Source organism: Bombus bifarius, unplaced genomic scaffold (genome assembly GCF_011952205.1).
Source record: "Bombus bifarius isolate JDL3187 unplaced genomic scaffold, Bbif_JDL3187 scf7180000009790, whole genome shotgun sequence".
NCBI classification, from domain to species: Eukaryota; Metazoa; Arthropoda; class Insecta; order Hymenoptera; family Apidae; genus Bombus; species Bombus bifarius.
Window position 1 is genome coordinate 717,449 of NW_022885336.1, and position 20,042 is coordinate 737,490.

Consider the following 20,042-nt stretch of genomic DNA (forward strand, 5'->3'; position numbering starts at 1 on the left):
TTATTTAAATGTAATGTTATTTTTCTTTAAAATTGAAATTAATTAAAAAATCTAAGTTGAATATTTTATCGACATACATGCTAAATTTGAGGTTATGAAAGTATGTGTATAACTGCTTTTTGGAATATTTATTTTTAAGTGTATATTTAAGGAGCAAATATTACATAATTATTAAATGATGCAGTGTTCAAAAAAGCTTGTTATGGTTTTAAATAAATCACAATATATAATAAATATAAAAAGAAAATTTAATATACTAAATGTTATTCATCAGTGTAAACATGCGTCTTATACAACATTTAAATATGAGGAGAACGAAGAAGAAAAGAACACCTATGCACAGGTATCCCAAGACTGCTTGGGAACAGCTGTTGGTGGAAATAGAGTATTTGTGATACAACCATATATAAAATGGGGTATTAATAAGAAAAGAAATACTACACCTCAGTTGCAATTAGCCGAGGCAAAAGCACTCATTAATACTTTAACTAATTGGAGCGTTGTTGGTGAGAAGCTAGTTCCACTACTTACTTTGAACAAAAATAAGTTAGTTGGTGTAGGAGCTCTTGAAACGTTGAAAGAAGATATTACAAAATGTCCACATGTTACATGTATATTTATTAGTACAAATTTATTGAAATTTGTACAAATTGCTGAGTTGCAAAAGGCTCTTCAGTTACCAATTTATGATCGTTATTCTATAGTCATTCATATTTTCCGAGAACATGCAAAGACGCCAGAGGCAAAATTGCAGGTAGCTTTGGCTGAACTTCCATACATAAAGCAGAAAATGATGGATTTAACCAATTATCGTATTGGACGAATAAACTATACAGAAAAAATGAAGAATATGCTACAAACTAGGGAAAAAAAGTTAAAAAATGCACTACAAAGGTTAAAAGAACATAGACAAAGGATAAAACAGCACAGAGTTAATTATGGTTTTCCAAGCATTGCTATTATTGGCTACACAAACGCTGGCAAGACATCTTTGATAAAAGCATTGACAAATGATGCTTCGTTGCAACCTGAGGACAAATTATTTGCTACTTTAGATACAACAGTACATGGAGGATTACTTCCAAATATGTTAAAAGTATTATATATCGATACCATTGGCTTTATTCAAGATGTACCAGAAATTTTAATAGAGCCATTTATAGTAACTTTAGAAGATGCTATAAGTGCAGTATGTAAAATCTTATTTTTTTGATTATATTGAAATCTATCTACTAGCTTAAAGTAACTGTATTTAATCTTCTATAGGATATATTAATTCATGTATTTGATGTGAGTCATCCTGATGTTAGAGCTCAAATTCAACATGTTCAAAAAACAATAGAGACTATGGTAGATGAAAATAAAGTAATAATTAACGTTGCTAATAAATGTGATGTAGTAGAAAAAGATGTCATAGAAAAGGTTATACCAGAGAATACGTTTGCCATTTCTGCTACTAAATTGACAGGCATCGATTTATTACGATCGAAAATAGAAAAAGAAATTACAAGTACACCTAATTTAATAAAGAGGCGTTTTAGAGTAGGAAATGGAAGTACGGAAGCATCGTGGTTGTACAAAGAAGCGACAGTTCTAAGCGCTGAGCCTGATCCTAATAATCCACAATACTTAATAATGGATGTATTCATGACATTACCTATATTTTATAAATTTAAACGAGTTTTCAATCTCACTCGATCTAAATAAATTTGTTTAAATCTATTTCTCTACCATGTGTTTGTTGTAATATAATTGATTTATATTGACTAATGCTTATATAATTCGTTTTATTTTATCAGTTTGTTCCATTCTGTTCACCATCTTCATTTAATAGTAGAAAATACATTATGGAGCACAAATAAAAATTTTGATAATATTTATCCTCATAATAGTTTTTCTAATTTGGTTAGGGTCTTATTTTCTATTGCATGAAACTATAATCCAACAATTCAAACTAATATTTCGTTTTCCCTAGAAAAATTAAATGAAACTTACCAACCTCAAAGCTCTCCAGATTAAGTCATCTTTTTCAAGTCGATTTTCCCTTTTATGATAGCCATTCCGCACACGTGTTTCGCACGTGTTTCTCTACAGTTGGTGCTTCTGAATACCAGATGTATGATACATAACTCGAAATTTCAACCAAAGCATTCGTTGCGCTCGTTAACTGAATTAAAGCTTTATTGTGTGCACTCGTATATCTTTACGACTGTCAAATCTAGACGTAAAAACAAGCTTAGATATCTATTTTATTTTTACGACTTCAAAACAGGTAGAAAATTAAAATTATTATTTGTATACTGAATTGTCTAGTATTATACAGAACATAGAAATATTTTGGAATGGAGATGAATAGAAATTCTAATTTTACAGATTCAAAATAAATGTTTAAAAATAGGATTCTTGAATGAAATGTTTCCAAGGGTTTCATATGCAAATGTTCACACATTAAAATCGTGCATCGCATTCTAATATAAATTGGCCTCAGACGCGACGCGTGGGTTGCAGAGGATGCAATTTCGTGTTATCGAAGAGTAGAATTCAAGCGTGGAGGATGGCTCGTAGAAAAAAAGAGATACGAAAATCCGGCGAAGAGTAAACGAGATAAGGAGGTTCGTTATACGTACTCGTACAGCTCACTCTAGCTAACTGCAGTTTGATGTACGACTCTTGATAGCTAACAAAGACGGTAGCTAAACGGGATGCAATTACTTACACTATTATAATGTGTAAGTATTTGAATATTTTCAAACTACTTTACGTAATATAAAATATATTTCTCAAATGAAACTTTTTAATTTACTTTTGATAGTTTTTTAATTTTTGATGAGAACAATTGACCAACAGAAAATTCATTGACACATTCTTTAATCATGCTTTCTTATCCAACTAAATAAATGCATTTTTTTGTATCATACATACATGTGGAATTTTAACCATTTATACATGTATTTGTATTTTTTTTACAACTGATAAATGACAATTAGTATACATTTTAATCGCATAAGGGCCGGTTAAACGAGAGTCTATTACGTAACAAATAGACCACTCTTTCTCTTTTTATCGAATTGTACCAGAAGTCAAAATACTTACGTACATCAGTATACGTCAATCAAAAAATAAATGCTTAAAATTTTATCGAGTAATCAACGTCAAATATTCGTGCGTGCTTCAAGTATTCTTTTTTCGATGAAACTATCGGTGGGTAACAGTTTTGGAAGTGGCGTTTATTAAGAGGCGGGTTTATTTGTCTTATCTTTGTTGGCGAGTGCAAGAACGATCATCCGCCGCAAGAAAGTTCGCGGCGAGGGTGCCGGCGACGTGATGTATAATTCATAGAGCCGGTGTTTCATGCATATATAGATATAGAGAGCGTCTTAAGGAATTAATCGTGGCGTCGTGTGGAAGAGTTTCGATGCAAGTCGTTCGTTCTTCGCCGAGGGAATTAATGAAGGATTGATATCGCGATTATGGCCCTTCCCTTGCGGAAAGGGTCCGGTGTGCCAAGAGAGGCCGATCGACAACCGGGCAAACGGGCCGCGATAATTAATTACGAGCGTGACGTCGCTTTAACGTCGTTAATTTTCATTATCTCGATTGGAATTCGCTTGTAGCGCACCGTGTACCGCTTTCGGGCTTGCTAATTTCGCGCCTCGTCTCAACCTCTCCGCGGAAAAGGCATTAATAATTCCGGCTGTCCTTGCAAAATTTGTCACCTACCGTGGCCAGGCCGCGGTAACGTTAACGTTGGTCACGCACACCAAACACTTTCATACAGAGTAGCTATGCTTTCACGGATGCAAGGATCCCAGCAATGCACTTTACATGTTGTCTGGATTATTAAAGCGAACCAAGTGAAACCTAATTATCGCGGTGCCACTCCTGCCACTGGCTTTAGCCGAACGACTAATTTCCACCGCTTTCCTACTGTTTACCGAGGTAACAAAGCAACAACTTTACATTCTCGCCGCTCCCAACCTGTGGGACGACTCTAATCTCCGTAATCTTTGCGTGTCTACGCGTTACATGTATCATTACCTGTCGTTGTTTTGCACTCTTCGTTTCTTACATTCTTCTTTGGTATTCATATCTTATTCGCATAGACCGTCACATCTTAACTGGATCGTGCAACAGAATGGGGTTAGTGAGAATTTTATGCTGTTGTTTCAAACGAATACGTGACATATGTGAATCCATGGTCTCGAGGAGCTCATTTTCGTTCCTAAATCGATGCATTGTAAATTTGCCGTAGGATATTCATTGCTACGATGTTTCTCTTTATACTGGATCTCTCAGTTGTATAGCATAGTTCAACTGATGTTAGAGGAATTGTATAAGCGACAAGTAGTAAACTATTGGAATTAATTAGATATTAGTAACTTTGCGTAACAGTAACAAGTCTGGTGATAAAATAACTTAATATTTTATAGAAATTTTACAAATAAATTTTACAAGTTACAGCTTATTTGATTATCCTGTTTCAAACTGTAAAAGGCAAACGGTAACCTTTTTATTTTACTATTTATAATATTTTATAGAAGTTAAATATTACGATTATATTGGAACATTTGAAACAGTGACTGAGCCAAGTAAATCGTTAGAATTTCCTTTCACAATTGCAGCGTTAAGAACAGAATTCCATAATATAAATTGACTCTGGAGAAATTACAAATGAAATGTTACGCAGCGCAATGTTGATTCTGAATAGATTAAACAGGAAAAGTGACAGGCGAAAGTGTCGATGATATATCACGGACAATTCCGATTTTGTAACTGACACCAATTTTATTCGCATGCTATATATAACAATGTCTTTCTCAGCATATTGTTCCAGGCACGTTTATTTATAAAGTGAAATGGAAGGCCTTTTATACATTTTGTCGGACAATTCTGTCTTGTTCCGCGCTATCTAACGAGCCAATGATCGTATTTCTTTCACTCAACGTGTCACTCCGCCTCGTGCTGTTAGCGTTGCTCGTTTATCTGGTACCTCAACTACAAAGCTGTAGCTTAACCGGGCAACTGTAACCCAACAATTATACGAACGATTGACTAACGAATGTCGATCGGCGAGTGACTCGTATAATGCAATGATTGGACATCGCGCTGATTCGGTTGCTGTTACAGATTCAATTACGGCTCCCACGGCTTGATATTTTGCGACGCCGATTGAACGGCCCGAAATCGGCCGTACAGAACTTTGATCTCCGACCGTCAGTGGTCGAGAAATCGAATTAAACTTGGCTATACGCATAAATAACAAAAATGGTGTCTGTCGTTTATCGCCACTCCCACGACTTTATCTGCTACATTTTTAAATAGATATGTAGTAAGGTAGAGTTGTATGAGTCGTCTAAGTTTCATCGTTTTGAAATTCAATGTTGAACCTTGCACAGAATAATTAAGTTTATTGTACGTGTGTATATTATTATAGATATTCAAATTTTGGAATAACGGGAGACATGACGAGTAACATGTTTCGTTTCATCTTTTTATTCGATCTTAGAAGTAAATATGTATTTCTGTCTATATAATAATATAAATATGTTTTTTTCTATATGATATATAAATAAGAATGTTACTATACGTCTTAAACAAAAGATGCCCGGTAGCCAGTATGTACATAGTACATAGATTCGCGGGATTGATAATATGTTAATATTAACTTAACACCCGTCGTCTCATATTTAACAACTGTTCGATGCCACGACACAGACGACACGACACTCGTGTGTTAAATAGTTCGTAACCTTACCTTAAGATTAAGTCGTTAAGTTCTATCGTATGATGATTAATTAAGCTGCTGGCACGACACCGGTTCGACGAGGCATACATTTCGTCTGTCGACAGAGTATTCTAGCGATCAAGCTTCCAGGATTAATTGCATCGTTAAAGTCGTCGAACAATGTCCCGCAATGAGAAATCAACGCTCAAGTGGGCCCCTTTACGTGCCGTGACCGATGTTCGCGGAATGGATATCAGCTAAGCCGAACAGCGGAGCCGGTAACTTCAAAGAGACGGAGAAAAATTTGAACGGTCAACCCCGCGTAAGAATCGGCAAATTTTTTCGTCAAACGATCAACGCTGCTCGCTTTCCACTCCTATATCTGAATATTTTGACGAAATAACATAAGATATATTTATAAAGAAATGGAATGAATAAAAATCTCTTTAACTATAGATAGATTTTACATGAAAGTAATAACACGATGTATTTTCTTAAGATACTAATAATATATAAGTATAAAAAAATTGCTTATATCTTGTTACGGAATCGTGCACAAGAATTTATCGAGAATGGCATATTTCGAAGTAATCATATTTTTATGTAGGTATGATTAGGTTAAATAAACAATTTTTAAGTACACCAAATTTTAACGCTATTATATAGAGAAATTTTGAACATCACAATCATTGTGATTTGTGTTATGATTGTGAAAATGTGTTAAATAGAAAATCACGAAAAATGGATACTTTTCGTTTTTACCCTTCTCATATTTCTCTCTATTGCGCGTTTCTTCATAAGGGTCCGGGTGAAGGGATGCGTATTTACATATACACTCATTCCTCTTCTATTTCCTCCCTCTATACTTGTCATTAAAGTTGTGTAATGTTATACATATGTAACTCTCTTTGTTTGACGTGATACTATAAAATCGGGATGAAACAATGATTAAAATATTATCACGCGATTGTCGTTTGTTTCATGGGTTCGAAGAAACAAATGGAAACAGACGAACGTAGACCATTAGAGTATTTCGTTCGTTTACCCAGTCACAACACGATTCAACGGGGCGAGTGCTAGACCCGTATATTGAGGAATTGGGACCCTCGTTTTACAAACGTATTCCCTACGTAATAAATTCTTCTTATTTCTTAACCTACAATAATCCTACGCAAAGCCTTTAGGTAGAAAATCTATACATATTTATCTACTTTAATTTCATTTTATTCAACAAAACTTACTTTATATTTATTTGTATTGTTAAAAACCCTTTATCGGCGATCAGTTTTTATTATTTAACAATGAATTTTAATTCTACTACCACCGATACTTCTAACAATAATTAATAACCACAAAATATTGCTTCTATACCGGTGTATCATAATGTTGGTTAAGAAACAGAAAACGTATTCGGTAGGTTGGCGCCCTTGGTCGAGGTTAGACGGTCCTGCGGAGAGGCTCCAGCATTGGCTGTTTCGCGGGCGTGGGAGCTCCGCAGGGGTTCAGTTAGTCTGCACGGGTAATAGAACTGCGCTGGGGGTGGGCGTAAGAACGAGGAACGGTTAGTATATCTTCGCGAAGGGTAGGAGCAATAGCCGGTTGGCGCAAGTGCGGCGGGGATATCGTGGCCTGGCGGAGCCCAGTCGAGTCCCGTGAGTCCGGGAAAGCACAGCTATTAAGGTGGTACGTGGTGGTGGTGTAGGCGTCGTCCGGGACTGAGAATTCGAGGCCGCCATCGAGAAGCATCTCCACACGGTGTGTCTGGTGCGTTTATGTGTGGTCGTCGGTTCCGCGTGGTACGCATCGAAAAACCGGCTCGATTCGTGGCTGATTTCCATTCTACCTTGATAACATTGAAAGAGAGCCTTATTCTGTTGTGCCGCGTGCTGTAAGAGTGTGTAGGTGAGTGTGCGTGTGCCTGATAAAAAGAAAGGTTAGAAAGAGAGTAAATGTAAAGAGATTAGCGAGTGGGAATCGAAGAAGAGAGAGAAAGATAAGTAGAATATAGTCGATGCGTGGTAGTATGCGTGGAAAGAGCGGCTGCTCGACCGAACCCGGCGAGGAGGAGGCGAGAGCTGTCACTTCGATCGCCATTTTAGCGCCGAGGCGGTGAAGAACCACCGGGTATGCACGCCGGTAGTGGCGACGAAACGGAGCGCCCTGACACGATGAACGGTGGTGCTGTTTGTGGGCTGTGGCTCTTTCGGTGACTTCCTCTCGAGTGTGTCTCATGTTTTGGCTATCGAAGGGACCGCTACGCGATACATGATAGAAACGGGGGAAGAGAAAAGTGGTAAGCGCGCGTCGATCAGAATGTGTCCAGTGTATCTTGTGTCGTGCGAGCTACATATATACATAAATATATATATATATATATATATATATACATACATATATATATATATTGTACATTTGCTGTTTGTCCGCCTCTGTCTCTGGCCCCAACGCTTCAGTCGACTTGTGTCACTTTCTTGGTGTTTCATCTAGTTTGGATATATATAGTTTCTCTTATTTCGTCGTTTGAGGTTATACATAAAAAGAGGAGATGTCATGTCGCATGAATCAGTGAAATTACCTTGCTCTAATAGTGTATTCGTTGTTTTTCGTCGGTGACTTGATGATTATTTTATAGTCAGTGGAATTTGGAATCGTGTCATAATCTTAACATAATCTAGTCCTCGACTAATTCAACGATCCCGTGCGCGCCGGTGACAGTCAAGTGTCGAACGTGTATGCGCGTGGTTAACACGAAATAGTGAGGAAGAAGGTGGTGGTGAGAGTGAGACCGGCGAGGCGCATACATGTGAACATAACGAACACAAGAGAGACAGGGAAGGAATATACGTGTATAGTGAAAAGAGGCGAATGAAGAAGATCGGGGTATAGAGAGAGGGACGGACGGGCACTTACGAATGTAGCAGAAAAGTGAGATGGAAAGCGATGAAAGAGAAGGGACGAATGTATGCGTGTGTGCGTGAAAGAGTGAAAGGGGTTAGAGAAAGAGATAAAGGAAGGACGGCGCCATACTGGCTCCCCGGTACATAGTTTTCGTGGCACATTAGGCGATCTTTCTCTCTCGCACTCGCTTCCTTCGATTCGGTTTATGACTCGTCGATCGTCCGTCATATCGCATGGAAGCCTCTGATCGATCGCAAATGGTTTTTAGGTACGTACAACGATAGGCCACGTCTTGGTTGCTGGAACCGAGCAGACAGACACCTCTCCCATCGACACGGACCAGTTTTCCACTTCGTACCGGCCGAAAGAGGAAGAAATCGATGGTGGTGTCACAACAGACAACGTCCGAATCACTTTGCTGGCCGCGTACGTAAACTCTAAACCCGTGGAAAACTCATATCGGAAGTATATAGGAGGAATCGAACAGGCGCGCACGATGATTCTGCGCGTCTGAAAGTACCGTGTACGTAAGAGAGAGGGAACAAGATAGCTAGATGGATAGATAGTTAGATACGTAGATAGGGATAGATAGGACTGATAGAACGTGTGGAAAGAGGAATACACGACGTCGTTCGAGAGTTCGCGTACATATATTTACGTTCGTCGCGTTCGGTGGTGGATAAAGAAAAAAAATAGAGTGACAACCGGTGATCTACGATCGAGAGTGGGGGAAACGTATTTCAATAGCGGGAGGAACACGAACGATGTTATCGTTCTTTGTCGCGCGTTTCTTCGACCCCTGATGACCAGTGCTCGCTCTCGGTGTAACCGATTAACAGACTCCCGCGAGTGTCTATCGATTAAACCGTCGGGAGAACAGCGAAGGAGGAAGTGGTAAAGCCTTTGCAAAAGAAAGGAAGAAGGGTGTGGAAGAAAAAGAACGAGAGAGAGAAGAAGGAGAATAGGAGAGCGAATAAAAGAGAAGAAGATCACGGAGAGGATAAAGGATTAGAAAGGAAGAGGATAGAAAATTGGTGACGACTGTGAGTGGTCGGGTAGTGCGTGGCAAGAGAGAGTGTGTGCTCTAAACGGAGCACGTTGCAAAGGAGTAGCATCGAGGACGGGGGGTCCAGAGTGACATTGGGGGGGCGTGTGAGACTGATTTTGCCCCCCCTACCCCCTGTCTGTCGTCCGAAACTGTGACTTCATCGTCGTTAAGTCAATTTCTCGTTGGCGTTACAACGTTGCCGTTTAGGTGAGTCACATTCCATGAATTCTTTTTCCTTCGCGCAAATTCTGCGTACACTATCGTTCATAACTACATATCCGGACACTTCTATCGATTTGTACAAATTATTTATTTTTAAAATTTGTTATTTAAACATTAATAATTTAGTAGAAGTAGCACTTTCCACCATTTTTTTTCTAAATCAATAGAATATAAATTCAAGTTAGCTATTAAAGAACGATTGCTATGTACGTATTTTATCTCATATATATATGCGCACATGTTGCGTCGACACAATTATTTAGGTAATATTACTGATACAACTGCTACATCTCAATTTCTGTGTCTTTCAATAAAGTAACATAAGACAGGTAAAGGAAACAGTAGATAGTATAGCCGGAACAGACGTTATTATTAAAAATAAGTAAATTTTTAATTCGAAAGAGAATACAACTTCGAAAGTATAGTCGTATGATTTATAATTCAGAAATCAAAGAATCTGAATATAAAATATATAAAGTTTGACGATTAAGAACGCCAGTTCTTTTTTTATTATTGCATATAAACTTCCAAAAATCAATTTAACGTATATACCTACGATGGTTATAAATAATAAGATCATCGCAACTCCATTTATGCGATATTTATTTTCCTAATTAAAATACATATTGTCAGAAATATACAAGTGTTCAGATACTTTTGAACGATACTGTATACTGTATACCACGACCTTCGTCGTTATATCCTTTTTCTCTGCGTTTCACCAGCCTTTATCTCTCATTCCTCGAATGCAAATCATTTATATTTGCAAAACGAAACGAAACGAAACGAAACGTGGCATTGAGAGTCCGCGAAAGAAATGAATTCTGGGATTGGTAGGGGGCGGGAGGAGAGGGTTTTTGTCCTGTGAGGTCGGCCGAACATTATGATAACGTACAATGTCGCGTCGGGATTCATTGTACGCTTAGTAACAGGCCGCGTTCACTTCCTGGCCTGCTCTCTTGTCCGCGTGGAGTAAGAAACAAACAGGCTCGAGCAGAGAATAGTTCTTCTTTAAGTGTTTTGTCTATACCTCCCCTGTTCTCTTTGTTTTCGTTCATCCGCACTCCGCGTCGTGTTCTGGTCGACGGTCCTCCGGCTGGCGGATTTTGTTCCTGCCCGGAAAAGAGAAAAATACGACATTGATTCGCCACCGAAACACCACTGGCTCCAATTTCATCGTGTTGCATACCACGTTGCACGTATCCGTGACTTACCCTCGATCTCTCTGTCTCCAAGTCGCGAACAAGGAGTTGGAAGGTTGTTGACCTTGCTAATTACACCCTGGATCGTTTCTGAACTCGTCGAAAACGCGTCTTTATCCTCTTGATCCTTTGTTTGTTCTAGTCTTTGGCTTTCTTTTCTGTTTCAATGTTGGAATCGATAATAACAGAATTGTAGATGGATAGTAACTGCACTATGAATATTTGCGTTAAGTTTTTATGAGTATAAGCAAAGAAATAGAGAAGAGAAATAGAGAGAAATATTTGTTTTGTCCATTAAATATTATGAATTTTATAATTCCGAATAATAAAAATACTAGGTACTTGCCATTTTTATGTAATCAAAATAAAATTCTTTTTAGTATCATCGTCTATTTTCTGTGTTTACATATTGTTCATTTCATTCGTCGACGAAAACGAAATAAATAAATCACTGCGTCTTCGTCGATTTCCTTTTGTTTGGCTTAGTGGTAATATTCCCGTAAAGTATCTTTCCATTAAACGTAGAATGTAACGAAGTAAGAACGATGTAAGACTAAATATCCACCGGGTTGAAAAAACAATGTTATTAATAGATAATGCAAGAACCGGCAGACCTTTGCACTCTCCTAATATTTTCTTGTAATTACGAGCACCTAATATCCTGCGCGTAGTAACGTATCTTCGTTACAGGGAATTCTACGTTACGCTTAGTCATACATGGTTTAACACGAGTACAACGATTTTATAGCGTCTGAACACGTATCATTACTTAAGGTGATCATTTTCAACGTTCGTATGCTTTGCGAGAATTACGCGGTTAATTTAATGCGTTCGGCGCGTCTTTGGGGGAATCTTGAATTAGCTCGCGCCCACGAAGCTAGTTACTTGATTTCGGTTACCTGATTCCGAGCAATTCCCGCTTCTCGGAAATAAGCTGCGTCTCACAGCAATAAAACCATTCTAAAATTTTCCATTTCTTACATACAGTGGCTGGAGAAGCTATTTGAATACTTATCGCGGAAAATCTTTACGCGTGTAGTGCGCTTATGTACGTTTATTATACGAGCTTCTCAAAAAGCCAAACTCCGCTTTTCATTAATTTCTTGACTTTATTACATAAGTGCACTTATGTAAGATTAATACTTCATTCCCAGGAAACAAATAATTCCATAAGCTCATTCGTTGTAAGATTTTCTAACTTTCATTTACGCGTACAAATTCGTTTTAAATTTCACTAATATCAATCATGATAGTGTCGTCTCGTTCTAATTGTAGTGAAATTTCAAAGTGCTTTCTATGTAACACACATAGTATATCGATAAAAAGTTTCTATAGACGATCAGATACTTTTGTGAGCTGCTATACTTCGTTCCTTCTCGCGTTAACCGCGACACGCTATAAGAATCGGAAGTTTCTGGCTTGTTTTATAGGTACGAGGCCCGCTCTATTTATACGTGATACATACGTTTAACGTTGATTTGATTCGATTATTCTGTCGAACGGGCAGACGTTTTTTACGCGGAAGCTCTTTAGAGCCGATTGAATAAAAATCCAATCGCTTTTTACCGCCTCCTCCCATTATAGTCTCCTTTTCCCTGCGTTCTTTTCTTTCTTCTTTTTTTTTCAATAGGAGGAAACAAAATTCACTGGTGAAACGAATATGGCAGCCAGGCGAATTCATTTTTGTTAACGGTGCAATTACTTTCAAAATGATTGACGTCAAATAGTACGCGCTATTTGCGCGACCACGTTCGTCAGATTATATACATATTTAGCGATTGCCTGCAGTCTCTCTCTTTTTTATTTTACATTCCCTCCCACTCTGCCTCCGATTTTTTTCCCTTTCAAATATAATTGATTGACAGCGTGCAACGCTGAAATTCAATTACCGTTGATACAACGCTCGAGTACCAGTCGACTTCTGATCAATACTCGAATAGGACCGTTTTTCCGGCCGTGTTTCTCGCGAATAGAGACAGACATAGGTAAAAAAAAAAAAAAAAAAAAATAAAACAGGTACAGACGCAGTGACGGATGTCGTTTCGTCGAAACGTAACCTGGGTCGTTGGACCACACCATTAACCCCTTGGGGGGTGGCGGATGGTTTTGTTACAATCGTTTCAGGAAACGCTGGTCGGTGGTGGCATATTTTTTTCTTTCTTCCTTTTCCTTTTTTCGTGCAGAATCCAAAAGAAATTCATAATTATACGGGTTCGTTAGCGGTTACCCGGTATTCCGTTTTGAAGTTAATCGACGATGAAAGAATTTCGCTTGGGATCACGATGAGCGGGCTTAAAATACGAGCAGCTTTCGTGGCTTTGACCATTAAAAGCTGTACTGGCGATGCGGTTAACCTCAAAAAGTCTATAGTTGGGCCTTCCGTCGGCAACCCTGGGCAATTTCACTGGAGAATATGAGGAAGGATAGCGGAGGAACGAGGTCGGCGCGCGCGTAGGCATCCTCGTCCTTTTTTACTTTCTTTCTTTTCGCAGTTGCATCGAAAAGGAACGGTGTTGCGCGCGTCGTTAACGAAAGCAGGCCACGTTTCGCCGTGGATGAGGCTTGGCTTCTTAATCGCCTGACCGTCGCGTCGTTTCTTTCTACGAGTATTTTACTTTGGCATTAAAGAGGGAAGAAATTTAAATAAAAACGAGGGAAGAAATATTTTTAGGAATTTAGCCTGCTTCTTAATCGTTTCTTTTTAGTTTACTTTGTAATTGAAAAGAGAAGAAATTTTGATAGAGTGTAAGCAATATTTGGAGAACGAATCGAATCTTTTTATTGATTTTATTCCTTTAATTAATCGGATCGTTCGTATCGAATTAATATAAAAATGCACGTTACGATACTTTGATCGAGCAAGAAGAAAGGATTTGTTGGTTCTCGCGTGTTAAACGTTATTCGCGAAAATCCTTTTCAAATACCGTCCGTGTTAATCGGATCGATCGGAGAAAAAAAAATATGGACAGGGTCATTTGGGGTCAGAGGGTACCTGAAATAACAGGAGGGCTCGTCGGATTACTCGATGTATTTGTTCAGAGGGTTCCACTCGTAAATTGTTTCTCTGGAGTTTCGCGGGGGTCTGTTACCATTCTCATAGTTTTGTTTTTTGTACGAGAAGATCCTCTCCGAACAACGTGGCCTTACGTAATAACTATCGGAAAAACGGAATTCTTCAAATATTTGTAAACATCATTCTCTCTCATGCTCGACATGCATTCGTACTGCAACTCGTTCAGATTACTCATGTTACCTGATTTCAAGTGATTTCGATTCAAGCAACTTGAAACCTCTTTATCGCATGTTATTTATCCACTTGATTTGAAATATCCTTTCGTATCTCTATACTCGTCTTCATTAAAACCTCGTTCCGATTAATTTGAATTCATTTGAAAGTCCTCAATTCATTCGATCGCTGTTTACCTGACGCGCTAAATACATAAGTTGCAGTTTCACTATACATCCCATTACGGTGTTAATAAAATTCCAGAAACATAAATGTTCAAATATTTTCACGAGCCACTATGCAACGTTCCCGGAAGTTTAAATTCGATAGACCAATGCCATCTACTAAATTCCATCCTATCGTATCATCGAATAGAATACACCCAGAAAGAAGATATTTTCTAAATCCTATATCTTCTAAACGTTAACCCAGTACATTTCTACGAAGAGATTTACCATCATTCTCTTCTTCCCACGTTTGGGCGATATCCATCCTCGGTATCATTGCACGTACGAACAATGAGCTATTACAGAGAGCGTGTAGAACATAAACATAACGTGGACCGATGAAAGTACACAAATCGTTAGGGAGAACAAGGCGTCTCGTTTAAAGTACAGATGAAACGACCTGTACCGCCTAGCTTGTACCACGGTGATGCAACTGGGCACGGCGCCCTTATAGAAAACGTGGGGCACGAGGAAGAATCGAGAAGAGTATGCCTCGTGCACGACGTGCCTCTCCTCTATAGCCAGTTATACGTACATACATATATAATATACATATATACATACCGCGTATACACGACGAGTCCTAGATTCTCGGTTTCGTATCCGTGAGAGAGAAGAGAAGGAAGAAACTCGCAGCTCCGCCAGTCCCACGGAGCCTTCTCGGAGTGTCCTCAGTTATCTCGGCCAGAAGGGGGCCTCACCTCTACGATCCTCTTCTCCTGGCGGTCCCTTTCTCTCCGGGCCAGTCCTTTCGAATGCATCCATCTCGCTATACCCACCTCTTCCTTCTCGTTCACGTCGTTCGTTTTTTACCCCGCAACAACGTGTGCCCGTCCTTTTCGCATTTCAACGAACATCATTTCCTCCTTATTACAAAACTAATCCACTCCTCCCCCTGGTTTTTCCTTCTCTTTCTATCGCTTTCTACGAATCTCGCGTTTAATTCCGCCTCTGTCAGCGTATCTTTCTTCTCGTCACGACTTTGAAGTTCGCTTTAATGTATATGTATATCCGAGTTTCGTCGATAATGAGACGAGCGTTCGTCGTTTCCTGGGGATTCTTTCTCTCTTCTCAGGCGATTCGTGTTATCAACGTGAGAAAGGCTTTTCATTTCTACCGATAACCGTGCAAGGAACGCCTCTTACAGATTGGTCTTACAATATCCTATGTATCGTCGAGTTAGGTGGTCCCAAGTTTCGATGCTAATAGGACATTTTATATTAGAAGAGATAGGAGAAACCTGGAGTTTTATCGCTTTCTTTCAGCTATCTCTGTCGTTATTCGTTCCATTTAAAATATATAGATTCAAGTATATACATAGGTAATACATAATAATTTATTCATGTAGCAATTATTTAAATGGATAAAACAGCGACTTGCTGTCACAGTGATATGCATTCTACAATAAAATATCGAATTTTATCATTATAAAACCACCTAAAAAGCATTTAGGACAAACGATTTAGATTTCTACGAAGTATTTTAGTATTATGCCAAGCAATTTCGTCTGGAATTACGAAGAAAATGGAACTATATCTGTTCAATTCCAACACCATACTTTTTCCTCCATACAAGAACGTACTGAATTTTAGAATTGCTCTCTCACAAAAGATGAAAATTGTCATTACCGTGTTCTTCTCCTAGCCTTCGTATATTCCGAATTCAACGTCCAGGAACTGTATATCGATATCAATATGCCAGCCACATTTTTTTGCCTTTCTGTTCTTTATTGATCGAAATGGAAAAGTTTAATTAGACAGCGGACGAGTTCCAGAGGAAATTACTCGACTGGTTTTAATATCCTCTGCGTGTTCGGCGAATTCCAAAGGAGGCTGGACCTAAGGTATACCTCGCGACCTGACCTCAACCTGTTCGACTGTTCGGTACTCCTGTTTCTACCGGTTTTTTTTTCTTTCTTCGCCGGTGGACCAACCCCAGATCCCCCTGTCAGTCCCTCGATTCCTCTTCCTCGAATCTTTTTTTTTCTCTTCTTTTTTGCATCGGAATTCATCTTTCAACTATACGTCTCCGTTCTGTTTCGTCTGTGTCCTTTTCGGCTACCTCGGTCCTTCTCTTTTTCCAGCTGCCTTCGTTTTACACGATCTTTCCAAAACATCATTGTACTGGCAACTATTCCACGTTCCATTGACTGCTGTTTCGCCTGCTTTATTTTCGTTCACACACGCGAGGCGTATGAGACGATCTTAATGCGAAGTTTCAGCTTTCTTTCGTTATTTTTCGACCACTGTGGCATTCGTATTGATATGGAAAGTAGTGGAGCCATAATTTTCTCTCTATACTGTATCGTTATTATCGTTTTACTATTTATTTATTTATTCCGTAGGTTATCAGTGGCGACATTTAATTTCGCAGTGGTATTGGTGGCTCATAAGCGATTCGCAATAATTTAGTTTACTATTTAAGTCTATGCATACGTATACTGAATTTTTACGTAGCTCAAGAGTACTCTCAATCTATCTATTGTCCATATTTTGACTAAAAGTTCTTAACTAAAAGGATCAATGTGTCTTGTCAATACAAGATTGTCGATTTTGTGCAATGATGTTGGCCAACTTGAAATATTAATAGTGTTATTAATTTTCTGAGGAAACTCTAATATTTGTATGGATAATATCTTTATGGTATTACATATATAGTAATATATATTATACAGTATATATATTACTATATGCACTACTATACATATATCTCACCTTAAAACGTATCTCGTATTTTCAGAGAAAGTATTAGGTCGTCGGAAAAGTTTCTTTCGTTTCATAAGGAAATAATGGGTGCACAACATTTTTCGTTTTATATTATTTTATCGAATTACGTATGATGCATTTTCTTCTATCAAGACAAATATTGCAGATTAGGTTTCATGTTTGTATGAAGATGCGTCGTTGTAAAAGACGTGTCTATAAAAGGAAGACACTTTTCGACAACCTAACAGATCTATGGATGTTAAACTCGATCATCGACGATCCAAGAAAAATCTCACTCTTGAATTTCGTCGGAAAGAATCTTTGTTCTCATTACAAGTGTTTCAAATTTTGTCCTAATTTATCTAAAGCCTAACATAATAGCGGAGAGTTCATCCTTCATCCGTTTCCTCATTTTTAGCTTAATCTACACGTTTACGTTAAAATTGATCGTTCCTCCGTAGGTAGCTTCTTCTAGCTCCTCTTATATTTTTGCATAGTCTGAATAGACGAAAGACATAAAAAAAACTTTGGTGGCTGATTGATAAAAAATCGTAACTAACAATCTTAGAACAAACTTCTTATACATAAAACTACTCTGAAACCCATGTAGATGTACATCTGCCAATTACGAGGTAGAGCCTCAAACTCCAACGTATAGTCAGTACAGAGATGACAAAACAAAAATAGCATTACAAATCCATATAGAAATTTGTAAAATAAGCTGGCGCGTGCTAGCACTTTTGTTTGTCACCGCGTGCTCCGAGAAGAAAAATCCAGCGAATGTAGAACGTAGAACGTTGAAACGTCAGAAATGGTGGTTCGATGCGTGGAGGATAGAGTGGCGGGCATGGTTGGGATACATTCCGGCTTGACCAGCCGCAGAATCGTCAACTATGACGGAGGTTGAAGCTTATCTAGGCTGTTCCGTGGCTACGTAATGACGAAACAATGGCACGTCTTGATCGTGCATCGGATATACGTAATCGTGGCTGGTTCGGCCAGATTTCACTCAACGCCCGCTCCTTGAATATGCAATAGCTCGATATTCGTTGTTTCTGCACACGTTAAAGGTCTTGATACTCCGGCATGATTTATGCTCGTGAAACGACCAAAGTCCGCTCCGTTCGATTACGTGCGAAATATTCCTCCAGGCTCTCTCCTGACTTTTCGAATAGTTTCTTGAAATCTTTTTTGTTCTTTTTATTTTTTGTGATCTATCGTACAACGATACTCAGCACAGACCGTGATGAATTAAATTGACACGAATGGGAGTAGATCCAATAGTGTATCACTATGATATCGTATTTAGCTTATGCCGTTAAATTTGTACGGTAAAAGTTCTTCCAATCAATCAGCCACTAAAGTTTTCTATGTCTTTCGTTTATTCAGACTATGCAAAAATAAGAGGAGCTAGAAAGCTATCCGCATTCTTCTGTGATGTTCAGCGATTTTCTGGCCAGGTTGTTGAGGTGATTCTTCAGCCGTTATTGATATAACCCTGCTGTGTCTGATGATTTCTTCTTTCACCGTGGATATATCGGTTCCTTTGTTTTTTCGTTCTGCAAGTACCGGTCTACTTTCAAAATGGCTCTCGACTTTTTGTTTTGTCATCTCTTTACTGACTTTACGTTGGAGTTTGAGGCTGTACCTCGTAATTGGCAGAGGTACGTCTACATCGATTTCAGAGTAGTTTTATATATGAGAAGTTTGTTCTAAGATTGTAAGCTACGATTTTTTGTCAATTAGCCACCAAAGTTTTCTATGTCTTTCGTTTAATAGCTCTGTTTTTTTTATGCGGACCTACGTTTTCCTATTAAAGTTTCCCGTGTAAGTGTACTCCGAGATATCTGGTTTTAAAATTAGAATTTTGCTTTCTTAGTTTGAACGACGTCGTGGAAGTTAGCTCGTTGTGAATGAAGAAGAGAAACATATTCAATTTTCAAGCACAGCGTGGTAGTGTAATGCGCATAAAATCTGCGAATCACGAGCTCTTTTGCTTTGCTTACCGTGGCTCTATAATGCAAGAGGTGAATCGTTTAACATGTGACGGAATTTCATGCAAACGCCGGCACGAGAGACAAGAAAGGCGTGTCTCGAAGCATACCGTACCGAAAAGGTTGAGAAACGAGTCGCACGCCATTAGGTAACACGCTAATCCGTTTGCATTAGCGGACACACAGGCTAGTTATCGTATTTCAGCGATTTTGTGTTTTAAAGTTTTTAGAAATCATCTGCTAATTTTTTTTTTTTTATTAATCTCTAAGTTTATCTTTTTTAGAATAGAACATCTCAGTCGAAGATTTAATTATGTTGCAACATATAAAAAGTCCGATTTTTGTAAATTACGCTGTACAATTACCTTCTTCAATTATTTTTGAGAAGCATCAATTTTATAAGAAGAGGAAAATTCTTTAGTATTCGATCTTCCCCGTACAGCACGCGCAGTATCATTTTTGGAGCTTACAGCGAAAGAAAATAGATTTTAACGATATACTTAAATTAAATAAAAATCCCACAGCGAATGGATGTGCATTAAAATTCTATTACAGTCGAATGTCGCAGTGTAAAGGTTAATAGAATGACAGTCATAACTGGACTGCGAATGTTTATGCAATTTCATATTTTTTACGAATGTAACGCGACGAAAGCAATCTAAATAGCAATTTGTTCCATCTATTAAATATTATACCGAGGGCTTATACGAACGTTCTATTAAAAATCGGCTACTGAACGTTGATTTCTTTTACCGATTAACGTACAATATTTTTGATTACAAAATTTGTCACCTT

General features: G+C 38.3%; 1 protein-coding gene, 1 long non-coding RNA gene and 1 pseudogene across 3 annotated transcripts; 2 read left to right on the plus strand and 1 right to left on the minus strand.

Moving 5' to 3' along the window:
* The first annotated feature begins 35 nt into the window (after positions 1-35).
* On the plus strand, positions 36-1,767 carry LOC117215772 (putative GTP-binding protein 6). Its single transcript, XM_033462242.1, has 2 exons — positions 36-1,189; positions 1,267-1,767. The coding sequence occupies exons 1-2, from the start codon at positions 176-178 to the stop codon at positions 1,705-1,707; spliced, it is 1,455 nt and encodes a 484-aa protein (XP_033318133.1). The 5' UTR covers positions 36-175; the 3' UTR covers positions 1,708-1,767.
* A 3,780-nt stretch (positions 1,768-5,547) lies between these two features.
* LOC117215759 lies at positions 5,548-9,037 on the minus strand. 2 transcript variants are annotated; one of them, XR_004489203.1, is made up of 2 exons: positions 8,900-9,037; positions 5,548-7,564 (listed from the first exon to the last, which is right to left on the minus strand). It is a non-coding gene; the product is annotated as an uncharacterized LOC117215759 (long non-coding RNA). The 2 variants fall into 2 exon arrangements; XR_004489202.1 differs by having other exon boundaries at positions 5,548-7,568; positions 8,900-9,033.
* Positions 9,038-9,141: 104 nt separating this feature from the next.
* LOC117215757 overlaps positions 9,142-20,042 on the plus strand; it is a 115,904-nt pseudogene continuing 105,003 nt past the window's right edge.

Coding starts and splice junctions, on each gene's coding strand:
- LOC117215772 (XM_033462242.1), top strand. CDS start 176: ATGATGCAGTGTTCAAAAAAGCTTGTTATGGTTTTAAATAAATCACAA. Junction 1,190..1,266: donor TAGAAGATGCTATAAGTGCA/GTATGTAAAATC, acceptor AATCTTCTATAG/GATATATTAATTCATGTATT.